Source organism: Drosophila nasuta, chromosome 2L, assembly GCF_023558535.2.
Source record: "Drosophila nasuta strain 15112-1781.00 chromosome 2L, ASM2355853v1, whole genome shotgun sequence".
NCBI lineage: Eukaryota > Metazoa > Arthropoda > Insecta > Diptera > Drosophilidae > Drosophila > Drosophila nasuta.
Genome location: NC_083455.1, coordinates 28387119 through 28400922, shown reverse-complemented (window position 1 = coordinate 28400922; position 13804 = coordinate 28387119). Strand labels below are relative to the sequence as shown.

At 42.9% G+C, this 13804-nt stretch overlaps 1 protein-coding gene across 3 annotated transcripts; it reads left to right on the top strand.

The window, feature by feature from the left end:
* Positions 1-269: 269 nt before the first annotated feature.
* On the top strand, positions 270-12805 carry LOC132788229 (ATP-binding cassette sub-family G member 1). 3 transcript variants are annotated; one of them, XM_060795564.1, is made up of 7 exons: positions 270-885; positions 2620-3341; positions 9141-9467; positions 9529-10859; positions 10923-11023; positions 11086-11374; positions 11432-12805. In XM_060795564.1, exons 2-7 carry the CDS (start codon positions 3037-3039, stop codon positions 11641-11643), a joined length of 2565 nt encoding a protein of 854 aa, XP_060651547.1. In that variant the 5' UTR covers positions 270-885; positions 2620-3036; the 3' UTR covers positions 11644-12805. The 3 variants fall into 3 exon arrangements, with proteins under 3 accessions (XP_060651547.1, XP_060651561.1, XP_060651554.1); XM_060795578.1 differs by lacking the exon at positions 2620-3341; XM_060795571.1 differs by lacking the exons at positions 270-885; positions 2620-3341 and adding an exon at positions 8555-9074.
* The last annotated feature ends 999 nt before the right edge of the window (positions 12806-13804 follow it).

The following is a 13804-nucleotide window of genomic DNA, read 5'->3' as shown; positions in this document are numbered from 1 at the left end:
CGGGGTGCCATTCACAACACAACAAAGTAGCGTCGCTTCGTTTCCACACAGCTCCCACACGATTTCGTTCTCTCACACACACACATTCACACTCACATATGCCAGCAACAAAGTGAGAGCAGCATCGTGAGAGCGTGACTGCGGGAGAGAGCAAGAGTCACACAGACTCGCAAAAGAGCGCATGATAGGGGGAGCGAGAGAGCAAGATACAGCGCGTAGCTTAGCAGCAGCATTAGCTGTGCTCGCAGTTTCAGTTCTTTTTCGTTCGCGCTGCGCTCAAGTCTCCTCACAAGTCATTGGGGAACAGTCGTCGCGCGACCCGCCGCCAAAGAAGAAACACGTTTAGTACTTTTTTTTCGTTGTCTTTCGAGGTATCTTAAATTAGCCCAAAGACACAGAAGGCAGCACACACAGTACACAGCGCACAGCACACCACACACAACATAACACACACAACTCTCAAATTGTGCTGGAGGAGCTGCTCTTTATGTGTGTTGCTTTGGCTGTGCTCAGCTGTTACCTCTCCCATTCCCCTCGTTCTCGTACCGAATTGTAGTGCAATATAATAAAATAAAACAATTACGTATTAAAAAATATAAATCGAGAGAGATAGAGAGCGAGACAATAGCTCGTGTGTTTTACCAACAACAACCAGCCAAATTAATGTGAAATATTTGACTGTATAAATGGGCCTAAAATAAAGAAAATCAAAAAGCAATTCAGCTAGCAACACGAGCATCGCTGGCTGTTTCAAGAGAACAACCAACGGCAGCAACAGTATAAAGTATAAAAAAAAACAACAAACAACAACAGCAACAGCAACAACAATTAGAAGAACAAGTTTTACGCGCTGGCAACTCTTGGATTTCATTCTATGGAATTAAGGTAGGCAAACAATAGTTTTTAAGTACACGAGGAATAAAATGGAATTGCGTCGTCCCTAGCGTGACTTCGTTACACGCTTCTTCTCTGCCTCTCACGGTTGGTGGTTGTTGCACGCACTTTCCAACCCCCCCCGGCTAAACAACAACAACAAACTGCAGCAGCAGCAGCAGCAGCAGCAGCCATCAGCAGCCCAATGCACCACCGCATAATCAACATCAACGCCAATTGATTGATGGCTTTGGCTTCCATCCTCATCCCAATCCCCCTTACTATGCATTAGCCCCAACTGTGTTCAAATGTGTAAATATTATCAGCTTTGTTTGCACTCGCTTGCTCACATAATACTCAGTCGTAGAGCTGCCATAGGAACAACATGCTTGTTTTAATTTAAACAAAAAAAAAATGTATCTTTAAATGCCTTCCCGTTTTGTATCTACGGAGCGCGCGTGCGTTCTGTTCTGTTTAAACTCTTGTCTGTTTTGTGCGCTCTCTCAGTTCTCAGTTCTCAACTCTCACGCTGCGCTCTCAGCCATGCTGCGAGTGCGAGAAGAATTGGCAAAACATTTTTATTTAATTGTTTACGGTCACAATTTGTTTATGAATATTACCGCAAATATAAATAAATCGCTTAGCAATTCTGTTTGTTGCTGCGGCTGCTGTCTGCTGCATGCATTAATCGTGAACTTTCGTCTATTTGTGGGAAGGAAAAGGTCAAGGATTCGCCAATGATAAGACACGCTCCTGCGCCCTACTCTCTGCTCCTTGTATGCACCACTAACCCACTTTTAAAGATATTAAGGTAGGACCTCAAGGTCTACTCCATCCCGAAATTCCATACAAATGAAGTGTGACAATCGCTAGGAGCAAATGATTAACACTATAATTATCATTAACATTATCATTATCATTGGTATTACCATCGACATCATGATTAGACCATTTGCAGCTGCGTCGATAACGCTGATAACTTGGCCCAGCATATAACACTTGGCTGGCCAAAAATGAGCAAAGCGATTAGCTACACCAACACCAACAACAAGAACAACGACAGCAAGGCCTTTTACACATCTCCGATTAACAGGAAGAGCAGCCGAAACCATATTCGATTGATTGGGCTTATCACAATCGACGCTAATCGCCGAGGCAAACAAATCTGTAATAAATTTATATAGTGTATAGGGCACTTCATAGACTGACATTCGCTGAATTGCGAATCGATTCATACACAGCTGCAATCTTATCAGGCAGCCACCTGCGAAAGCATCAAGTCCCAGTCGGGTGCAGCTAAACTCAAAGCGCAGAACTTTCTAAGCACGTGTGGACATCGCACCATAGAATGAGAAACAGACTGTTGTAGGAGAAGTTGCACTTTTTACATAGTCAGAAGAGATTTTTCTTTTCGAACAAAGATTAACTTCTTCCTCTTCGTGTACTTGGCGCCAAATCACAACAACACAATATCTCTGTTTGTTTGTCTTTGCTGATAACTCGAAAGCGAGAATCATCTGGCGACATTGAAAACATCAGTGTCGTTAACATTAGTGCGTTTGTTCTGGCATTGAATGGAAATTAGTGTGTGATTCATGTGACAGTATCGATGAGGTGCTGTGCAGCTGGCAGCGGAGAACACTGTCCAATGTCTGTCAGTTTGCATTGTTTTGTATGCTGTTATAAACAATCGAAAATAGATGTGTTACATCCTCCAATAAGATTCTTTAATTTACTTCTTTGCAGCTGCTTGGGATGAAGAGAAAGAGAAGCATCGACAGCGATAGCAACCTGCATTATTCATCGACTTCCAACTACGTAACAGAAATGCCAAGAAATTGTGAACATGATAAACAATGAATAATTCAAAGTACTCGTAAGAGAACGAGCATCGAACGCAGAGAGATTCATATGTAAATAGAGGCAACGCCAAATAAATATAAATAATAAATAGAGAAAACTGAAGCGACAGTGAAATAAAGAAGCTAGTAGCTTTAAAGAACTCTCAAAGAGACACAAAGCAGAAGCACAAGCACCAACCAACCAACCAACCACTGACTGACTGACTGACACATCCTAATGCCAATTGCCAACTGCAACTATTAAACTGAACTGAACACAGACACTCACAGTGATTCACAGACCATTGAGTTCTCAGTCATCATGGATGACATGCACGCATCGAATGTGCCACTTGTGGACAAGGAGAACGGCTCCAGCGCCATCATACTGCCCGCCAAGACATCATCCACATCCACATCCACATCGACGTCATCAGCAGTTCACTACAAGAGCTGCAACAATAGCACAACAACAACAACACCGGCAGTAGCAGGAGCCACAGCAACTGGGGAACTATCTGGCACAGTTAACGCCAAGTCTGAGCCAGTGCCACTGTTGAATCAGCTGCAGGCACTGCCCCTCCAGAAGACCACCAATGACCTGAAGCACAGCAATGCCAACTACGGGTGAGTACGAAAGATAAGGTGCACGATTTCATCATTAAAATATTGAGTGCACGTTAATAGGATTAGCATAGCTTATGTCTTGGGGAATGACAGGCGAAAAAATGGAATCGAAATGAGAATGGGAATGGGAATATGCCAAGGATAATCCCCCTTTCAGGTGGTGCTTCATTTCATGCTCACCTGACCCAAATACGTTAGTTGCTGCTGTGCTCATTAGCTCATAATTTCCCTACCAAAATACCAAAATACCAAATATCTGGCTAATCAGCCAAATCACGCCAGGACACTTTCGAGGCTTGCTTTGTTCAGTTGTCCCATAAATCAAGAGGAGAGCAGGACCCGGAAGATGGGTGTGTTTTTTTCCGAATAGCTAATTGAACTAGGCCAAAAATAAACTGGGACAGTCTGGCGGAATGTCATCTCTGGCTAATTTTTGCTATTCAACCCACACACGCAAAATGGCGGCGCACCTTAGCAAAAGGAAGTGAAAAATCGATAGACAAAGCACATGCAACAAATGCTAGCGGAATGCTAGCTGGCCCCTTGGTCATCATCATCCTTGAGTCGAGTCAAGCACACTTTTAAGGAGCAGCACAAATCGCGTGCGAGCTGAGAAATGTGCAGCGTCGTCATTCAATACGAACATAATTCTGTAATACTTTTGTGATTATAGTTACAGACTTTGATTTAGTAACCATAATTTGCAAACGGTCGCGGGACGGAAAACAAAACCTGCATTCTAAAATATTGCTCAATCTAATCAATTGTATGTCCTTCAACGTATGAAAACATTAGTAATCGAGTTGGTAGTGAATAAGTTGGTAACTATACGACCTTGGTTCGATGTAGCTGCCCAGAGCGACGTTGTAATTAAAATGCTAATAGAACATCTAATAGAACATTGAAGCACCCACGCTCAAATCAATGCCACACACCGTTCACGCCCATCTCCGCCTCCTCAAGCGAAAGTAATTAAAATAGTCGATCCTGTGTCGTTCTTTCACAAGAGATGCAACAACTGCTGCACGGACTGCTGGACTTTTCCGTTGTTCACAGAGCAGAGACAAAAGCCAACCTTAGCACAGAGACAGAGACAAGAACATTTGTAAATGCCTGGCACATCCTTACATCTTTTTTCCCCTTGAAAGCGCTTCTCTATTCTCTGGTTCGTTATTGTCGGCACTGCCATAAATAATACACGCACACTTATTTCCATTGAATGGGAGGAAGAAAGGGCCTACATGTCGTATGAGCAACTATTCGTACTACAACTAGCTGGCAGCGAAATAAATATGTAACTGCGAGTTGAAACGGCAAAGGCGAAAAGGCCACATTGTCAGAAACAATAGCGAAGCAAAGCGGATAAAGGAACCGACAAAGAGAATCGCCTACAAATATACTCTTTCCTATAGAGGAGGAAATAAACTGCTAACCGAAATTCTTTTGATTCAACTTTAAACACAGGAATACAATTTCCTATACACCTATGTTGAAATTCATTGGATTGAAATTGCAATAAATTACTAACATATGTTACCCAATTCAAGTTTATAAACGCAATATATTTATAGACTACAGATATTTTGCTTCAATTTGTATTTAAAATTTTGAATGCAGCTCAAATAACTTTCTGTATTTCTGTGTTTATGCATTATTAACAAATATTCAGCTACCATTTTGAACATGCAGGGTATTAAGGCATATCGGCAAGCCTCTTCGATACTATATGCTTTCATGCCTCGTGGCAACGACGACGCCGCGGGCTTGGAAAAATCGAACATGCCGACAAGCCGACAAGCGGACAAGTTGTCCAAACTTAGCTGTAGTCAGTTTTAGTTGCTGTTTCAGTTTCAGTTTGAGTTGAGTTGAGTTCATTTCTCTGTTTCTCCGTTCTCTGTTCTGTGTTCTCTGCGGGCGCCTTTCAACCATATTGCGTTGGTGTCTTATTTTTTGGGGTGTTCGTCCATTTTCATTTTTCCGTGCTTCGATTTGTCTTTAAATATTTATGTGCATATTAGAAACGACAGCGATTGCCATAAGAAATTTATATAGCTAAACGGGTCGCGATGTTGACGCTCTCTTCGGCTCTTAAAGTCGGCCACCTTTCGGGCGAAACGTGCTACGATTATGCAATGCAAAGTTGCGACAACGGCGAGGAGTTCACTGTGTTGGCCAACCAACCACACAACCCACAAGCAAAACCGAATGTTTCAATGCAGGGCAATAAAAGCAAAGAAAAACCCCAAGCAGACACTTGGGCGCCGCAGTTGCTAAGTTGCTAATTCCTGTCAGCTTGTGAATCCTCCAAGGCAAGGCAAGGCTAGGCAAGGAGGTGCTTGGTGCTTGGTGACTTGGACAGCGTCAAGGCAGCCATAAAAGTCCGCTTCGCACACTCCAGACACATTGACCTTTTCCCACACCTCGAGGTCAGCTAGCTAGCATTCCATCGAGGCGAGACGAGGCAAAGCACAAGGTGCAATCGTCCACTCTGGACAGAGAGACCAACGAACATTAGATAATATGTTACCCCGTTCGAGATACCCACTCAAGATACATTAATTGCGCAGTCTTAAGGTTGTTGTTGATGTACATAGGTTTAACCCCACCTCGCTATCATACACTGTACTCGACCAAGTTATCGGCCTATTGTCACAGTCTTTGTCTCTCCTTGCGACACGCGTATGCAGGGGATTTGCAATGTTGTTTTTTTGGTTTTTAATTGAGAGCAAAGCATTTAAATGCGACACATTTTTAGCATACTCACATTCTCCACTCTCGTATCTGGTCATGTGTATATTAATAACAATGAATATGACTTTCGTTTAGATTAGGCAGCAGCTCAGTTTTCCCAGCTGGTAGATGTATGTTAGAATGCCTAATTGTCGCTGAGCTCAGATGATCTAATGTGTTTTTGCACCAGCTGATATTTCCGGCTAGCCTTAATCAGTGCTAAACAACAATGTAACTATGCATGACCCGCTTGGCTGGGCAAAGAGCAATTAAATTCTTGAAGTAGCAGTAGCAGCTGTTTTATTACCCTGCTAATCAATCAATATACTCAATTCAATAATGGTCTAATGGTAGTTTAAATTGGCAGCAGGAACTTGGCAACAATTACAACGCCTTAAGATTGATAAGCACTTATACTTATCGTACCCTGTGCGCCACGAGTGCCCAAAGTGGGGTATATAAATTACGCGAAAGTGTGAATTGTAATTCGAGGGTCGATAATGAAATTGTGAATTTCAAATAAGAGCAGAAGAAAAATACTTTTCTTGATCCAAAATACTGCAGTACTCTCGTGTCTATTGCTTCGCTAATTTGCTACCAGCAACCAACTGCACAAAAGTACAAAGTACAAAGAGAGCTCACGGATCATTCCTAACTCAAACAAAGAAGAAAAGAATTTTCAATGTCCATGTCTGTCAGTCAGTCTTGGCCCGTCTCGCATTGAGTCAGCGGAACAAACGAGTCGCGTGCATTTCGCAAGAGCGTCGCACACAAAGTGTTGCTGCTGCTTCGACAAGTTGGCTTGGGGCTTCGTTGGGTTCGTTAACATTAACATGCACTGAACGAAGCCAGTGCGGCCGCTGAGTGCTGAGTGCAAAGCGAGTACATGCGCACTTAAAATGTACCCAGTCGAACTAGCAGCTGAGTGCACGCGCACCGAGAAATTCGCGGGAAACGATTCACGATACACGATATACGACGAGCGGACACCCGGACCGACAAACCGGGCCAGCAGATGGCAATGGATGTGGTTGTGGTTGTGTTTGTGTTTGTGGTTCTCGTTCTAGCTCTAGCTGAGGCTGCTGCATAGTGGTGACGAAGTGGTTAACGGTGGGGAAAGCTTCACTCGTTTTTATCGTATCAAGCTAAAAGCAAACTGCAAAAATTACAAACACAAATGAGTCGATGACGTTGACACTGTTGTTGTTTTGATTTCGCATATGTGTTGGTAACAATGCGATTGAGAGAGTGCGTTGGTATTAGTTGGCGACGACGTCGACTGCAGATAGACAACAGTTGACTCGTCGTTCTGGTCTGTATACAAACAGTCAGACAGTCTGTGGCTCGATCTCTTTTGCCAATTGCCTCGCCACGCTGCCAATTTCGATTGTTTCGTTTTTGCTCTGCGGTACATGGCTGTAATTTGCTGTAGCCAAAGATGATTGCTGCCCGCAAAACTAATTGACAACAGTGCGTCGAGTATAAAATTACAATCGAAGTCCCCCACCTCCCCCAGCATTCCCATTTGGTATTCGAACAGTGGAAGAATTTCAATTGCTTCATTAATCCAAAGATTCTTCGGTCTACAAAAACATTTACCACACACTGCGGAAATATTATCGCACTAAATGTGTGCGGTACTTAACGCAAATATTTAATGGAATGAAAACAAATAAAATCGGCAACCCAAGAACACTTGAAACAAAATAAACTCTCTCTCAGCAGCGAATTTAAGATACTCCAGTCAAGCAATTTAATACGAAATTCTGCAAACCTATGTTAATTATGTGAAAAACAAAACCGAAATTATCATGTGAAGATATAGAACACTGAGTATTTCACTTCTTTAAAGGTAAATAATTTGTGTGTTGCAAATTATGATTAAAGATAATCTGAATATGAAAAGTAATCTTTTCTAAAACTATCAATAATAAGATAAATATTTATGGAGGTACTTACCGATGATTCAGTTGCATTCGAAATTCTGCAAATGAGAAAGAAAAAACATAAATTAATAAAGTATGACAAATAAGTTTTTGAGCTATTTATAATTTATTAGTATTGAATGACTTAGCATGCATTCTTTACATTTATCTTCCACTGGAGTGTTCTATTTCCCTATTTTTAGTATCAATTAAATTGTAGGCTGAGCAATTTGCCATGCACCATCAATCAGTCTTAAATAGTTTGCACCCAAATTGTTATTATTTCATGTATAGGTAATTGGCTTGCATTCGATATTGGCGGTCTACTTTGGCCAATAGTCACTACAATATTATATGCATACGTATAATATGTATTGATATAGTTCAGCATATTAATGAACATGCTTAAACGAACACTCACGCTGTCATGAATGACAATCGCACGGCATTTTATGAATGGGAAGCAAGTCGAACTTTGCCCCTTACACGCATCAGTGATGGTGGCTGCTATTGTGCTATTAGACTTGTGTGGGTCGGAAATAAACAAAGAGGGGCAACGTGAAGTGGCAAATACTTGTGAAGCTTGCGGCTCAGCGATGCTGATAGCGCTTGATTGATTGGGACTATTGCTCATTTAGCTCCAATTGATAAAACAGCCAGCTGATAGTAGGCAGTGATAGACGCAGAGACGCAAACAGAGAGACAGAGAAAGAAGGAGAATAATTTAAAATGTGCCTGTGACTGCGTGGTGCAACTACGAGCAGCAAGAAGGAGTATGCCCAACAGCTTGGAGCTAACGCTAATCAGCTGCAGCAGCACTGAGAGCAACAACGCTCTTCCCCCCCCCCATCCGCATTCCCCCTGGCATCACGAACTCGCAGTATGAGGATGCGCAACGCAGGCGCTCCGCGTATGCTGAGGCGTATGCGGATATGCTGCAGGATGTGGCCAAGTGCAATCTGCACAGGACGCAACGTTCTATGTCTTTTGTTCAAACCAAACTGACCAAAAACGGTTGTGTGAGCGCCCTGCAACGACCCGAAGACGGGACTCCATGCTGGCTAAGAAAGCCACTTAAGTAGGCTTCCAATTCTTGAGTCATCCAATCCCATCTAAAATATATATTGTATGTATCTCTTTGCAGCTCACAAAATAACCTGTGCAATGGGAGACTCAATTCAACGACTCCTGGCGCCCTCAATAACCATGTGTTGGCTCCCAAGGTGCAGAACAACAGCAGCCCCAATGGCCAGAAGAAGGGCACAATCTCGTTGTCCCATCTGCCACAGCGGCCGCCAGTGGACATTGAGTTCCGTGACATCTCCTACTCTGTGCCCGACGGCCACTTGCGCGGCTTTAAGACCATTCTGAAGAGCGTGTCGGGCAAATTTCGCAATGGACAAATCACGGCCATCATGGGACCCTCTGGAGCGGGCAAGAGCACGCTGATGAATATCCTTGCGGGTTACAAGTGAGTGCGATGTAATTATCTGTACTGGGCAGCATTGTAACTATACTTTTATCTATTGCAGAACATCACAGCTAAGTGGCTCGGTGCTGATCAACAGCAAGGAGCGCAATCTGCGCAGATTCCGCAAACTCTCCTGCTACATCATGCAGGACGATGTGCTCATCGCGAACCTCACAGTGCGTGAGGCCATGATGGTGGCCGCCAATCTCAAGCTGGGCAAGAATATGATCAGCTATGCCAAGTGCGTAGTGGTCGAGGAGATACTGGAGACGATTGGCCTCAAAGAGTCGGTGAACACGCTCACTTGCAATCTGTCTGGTGGCCAGCGAAAACGGCTCTCAATTGCTCTCGAGCTGGTCAACAATCCGCCGGTCATGTTCTTCGATGAACCAACCTCTGGCCTGGACAGCTCCACTTGCTTCCAGCTAATTTCACTGCTCAAATCTCTGGCGCGCGGAGGACGCACCATTGTCTGCACAATTCATCAGCCCTCAGCTCGGCTGTTCGAGAAGTTCGATCATCTGTATCTGCTGGCCCAGGGCCAGTGTGTCTACGAGGGACGCGTGCATGGTCTGGTGCCTTACTTGGCCTCGCTGGGCTACGAATGCCCCTCTTACCACAATCCCGCTGACTATGTGCTCGAGGTGGCGTCGGGTGAATACGGCGAGGCGGTGCCGAAGCTGGTGGAGGCAGTCAAGAGTGGCACTTGCAAGAAGTACATGCACAAGGATTACGGCGTGAATCTGGCCAACGCCAAGGGCATTATTGCCAACGACATAATCAAGGGCAACGGCAGCGGCACAGACAACAGCAGCGCCAACACAGCGCCTTCGACGACGGCAGCAGCCACGATCAAATTGGAGGACGAGAAGCCGCCGAAAGCGCTCGAGGCAATTGCCGACGATGCGGACGCGGATGCAGACGAGTTAACCGAACTGAAACCACCGAAGCTGGAGGCTCAGCAGTCGCAGAATTCCGACTGCAGCGTCATCAACATGCCCACCACCAACGACGACAGCTGCAGCTTCAGCTCGTCAAAGGGTGGCCAAAGCCAGAACGCTGTCTCTGGCGGCACAAATCCCGTTGTGGGCTGCATGACATCGCTGTTGGACTCGCATGAAAGCGTCGTCACATTGCCCAACAAGACGGGATTCCCCACGAGCGGCTGGACGCAGTTTTGGATACTTTTAAAGCGTTCATTTCGCACTATTATGCGCGACAAGATGTTGACGCATATGCGACTCGCTTCGCACGTCATTGTGGGCGCCATCATCGGCATGATCTACTACGATGTGGGCAACGAGGCCAGCAAGATCATGAGCAATGCCGGCTGCATCTTCTTTGTCTCTTTGTTCACCACTTTCACGGCCATGATGCCCACCATTCTAACCTGTAAGTGGAACATAGCTTTCGAGCTGTTTAAATGAATTCTAATTTGGGTTTTCTTTGTCACAGTTCCAACGGAGATGTCGGTGTTTGTGCGGGAGCATCTCAACTATTGGTACTCCCTGAAGGCGTTCTACTTTGCCAAGACCATAGCCGATATTCCCTTTCAGGTGAGAAGCGATTGCAATCACATGTAGATCATCCACTAAAGACCATCTTTATCTCCATTTAGATTGTCTTCTCGAGCGTATTTGTGCTCGTCGTCTACTATTTGACCTCGCAGCCCATGGAACTGGAGCGCATCTCAATGTTTGTGCTAATCTGTGTGCTCAACTCTCTAGTGGCCCAATCTTTGGGTCTACTCATTGGTGCTGGCATGAACATCGAGACAGGCGTCTTTCTAGGTCCTGTCACGACGATTCCAACGATTCTCTTCTCGGGTTTCTTTGTCAATTTCGATACCATACCGGCGTATTTACAGTGGGTCACATATGTCAGCTACGTGCGCTACGGATTCGAGGGTAAATAACTATTCATTCCTATATTAAACTTCCTTAATTAGCAATCCGTATTTCCAGGTGCCATGGTGTCCATCTATGGCATGGATCGAGCCAAGCTGCACTGCAATGAGATCTACTGTCATCATCGAGTGCCCAAGAAGTTCTTGGAGTGGATGTCCATGGAGGACGCTCGCTTCTGGGTCGATGCCGTCGCCCTGCTTGGCATCTTCTTCGCCCTTCGCATCATTGCGTATTTTGTGCTCCGCTGGAAGCTGCATATGATACGTTAAGCAGACGATCTGTTCTTTGTACTCCCTAAGACTAGGCTAAGTTGGAATCATCAAATCTATTGTAAATAGAGGTCGCGCAATAGGAATTTATGTTCGAGGACCGTAGATAGGCGTAGCTTAATGGTGCTTCGACATTTCGACTTGTTTTCCCTCATATGGTTTTTTCATTGCATTAAAGGTTCTACTTAAAGATTACGCCAACCACAACAACAACACAATATACCAAATAGCGAGTAGATCGAACGCAGAGCTCCCAACAACAACAATATCTGGCCAACACAAATCGAAATTCGCATAAACACAAAACGTCTAGTTCGTTAAGGTTTTACATTTATATAGAGTATATAGGCATGCATGACTATTGATTATTGATTATTACAATTGATTAATAATTATTGATTAGCGTAAAATAGGCACGTTCACAACTATACACACAGAGACACACAAAATACTCTCAGAAAACAAGCAAACAATATTTAACCCATTCAAGTGTAAATCTTGTGACCAAGCAGAAGAGTCTGAACTTAAATAGGTTGAAAATTATAACAAATTGTAGAGAAGTCGTTAAACCCGTGTACCCGACCGACACCGCGTAGTTCCCATAGATAAAACACTTAAATCGGCATCCGTGAACTCTCAAGTACATTTGTCCATCAATACTCCATATCCGTCTCCATCTCCATCTCCATAGAAAGTGCAATTTTACCCAACGTTCTTTATAGATCAGTCCGTCCCTATTTTGACCCAACCAATCAACGTGACGTATAAACCAATCCACCTTTTTGCCAACGTTTTCAGCTAGTTCGTGTTCAAACTAATTTGCAAATCGGTTAGTTAGGAACGTGCTTAGAAATTGAAACATTTGTAAACAACAAACAGAGCAACAAACTGAACCTTGTGATACACACTCATAATCAATATGACAACAAAAAGTGCGAGGGGAATTCGTTTGTGTCCAGGCAAAACTGGTGATATGAAGCAATTATTACTATTATTACGATTATTATTATATGTAGCTACTATTCTTACGGCAAGTCGATTAATCTTCAATAACGTGTTTGTAATTTACGGCATATGTGTGATTATATATTATCTTTTAATTTAGTAAATCTTTAGTTGTATTATTAAATCTGTCAGCAAAATAAACGCAATATGAATTAAACATTTTTTATTTGAAATTTGATAAACAAACGCAATCTGAAAGGCCAACAAAATTAAGCCAAAGAATGTAAAAGGGGATTTCGGACGTATTCAATTAATGCTTCGATTAATTTGCCCCCATTTAGTTATACATCATTTTGTGATAAATGTATAAAAGCAAATCGCAAATCCAAATTTGTAACTTGTAAACTTCTAAAACAAGAAGCTGTTGCCACATATTCAGCATCCTGTGAGGATCGATACTTGTAATTGTCTAGACTCTAGTATGGCAATCCAATTAATTAGCAAACGCGTTAAGTACTACATTCTTAGTTGTAGCCATTAAATCTAATAAACAACATCAAAAAACGGAAACAAACATATTTAAAGCGAATGTTCAACTGTATAATAAAATAAAATTAAACATAAACACACACACGGCCTGCACATATACACAAAATGTCAAACACATACACACACATACCAGTAGAATATTTTTAATAAAGAAATTAAATATATCATACAATAACAGCAAAACTCTTTTATTCAATTTGCTATACTTTGAATTGAATTTCTATGCGCGCAACTTCAAACAAAATTCTAAAGTTGCATTGAACACAGCAGTTGTCTCACTCGCACTAACGAGCTATAAAGAAAAAGAAAGCTCGCAAGAGCTTAAAGAGTGGTTCATGTCTGAACTAAATACTGCCAGAGCTTAACAAAAGCTTTCATCGAAAAGTTACCAGACTTATCAGCCTAACAAGCATTTATTTTATTTGTAACGCAATTAATTGGTTTTAATGTTAAATCGCAAATTGTTTCTAATCTAATTCCTTAATTTGAAAATAAATACACTAAATACACCGATTATACTAACTATATTATTACACACCAGATATTTTGATCAGTGTAGCATTCCCGTACTCTCAATGGCTTCATGTATTCTAACATCAATATTGCAAAACCATTTGACATTTGTAACGCTGGCGATGGGCACAAAACGATGCTGACTGCAGCGCAG

Coding starts and splice junctions, on each gene's coding strand:
- LOC132788229 (XM_060795564.1), top strand. CDS start 3,037: ATGGATGACATGCACGCATCGAATGTGCCACTTGTGGACAAGGAGAAC. Junction 9,468..9,528: donor AATATCCTTGCGGGTTACAA/GTGAGTGCGATG, acceptor TATCTATTGCAG/AACATCACAGCTAAGTGGCT. Junction 11,024..11,085: donor TAGCCGATATTCCCTTTCAG/GTGAGAAGCGAT, acceptor ATCTCCATTTAG/ATTGTCTTCTCGAGCGTATT.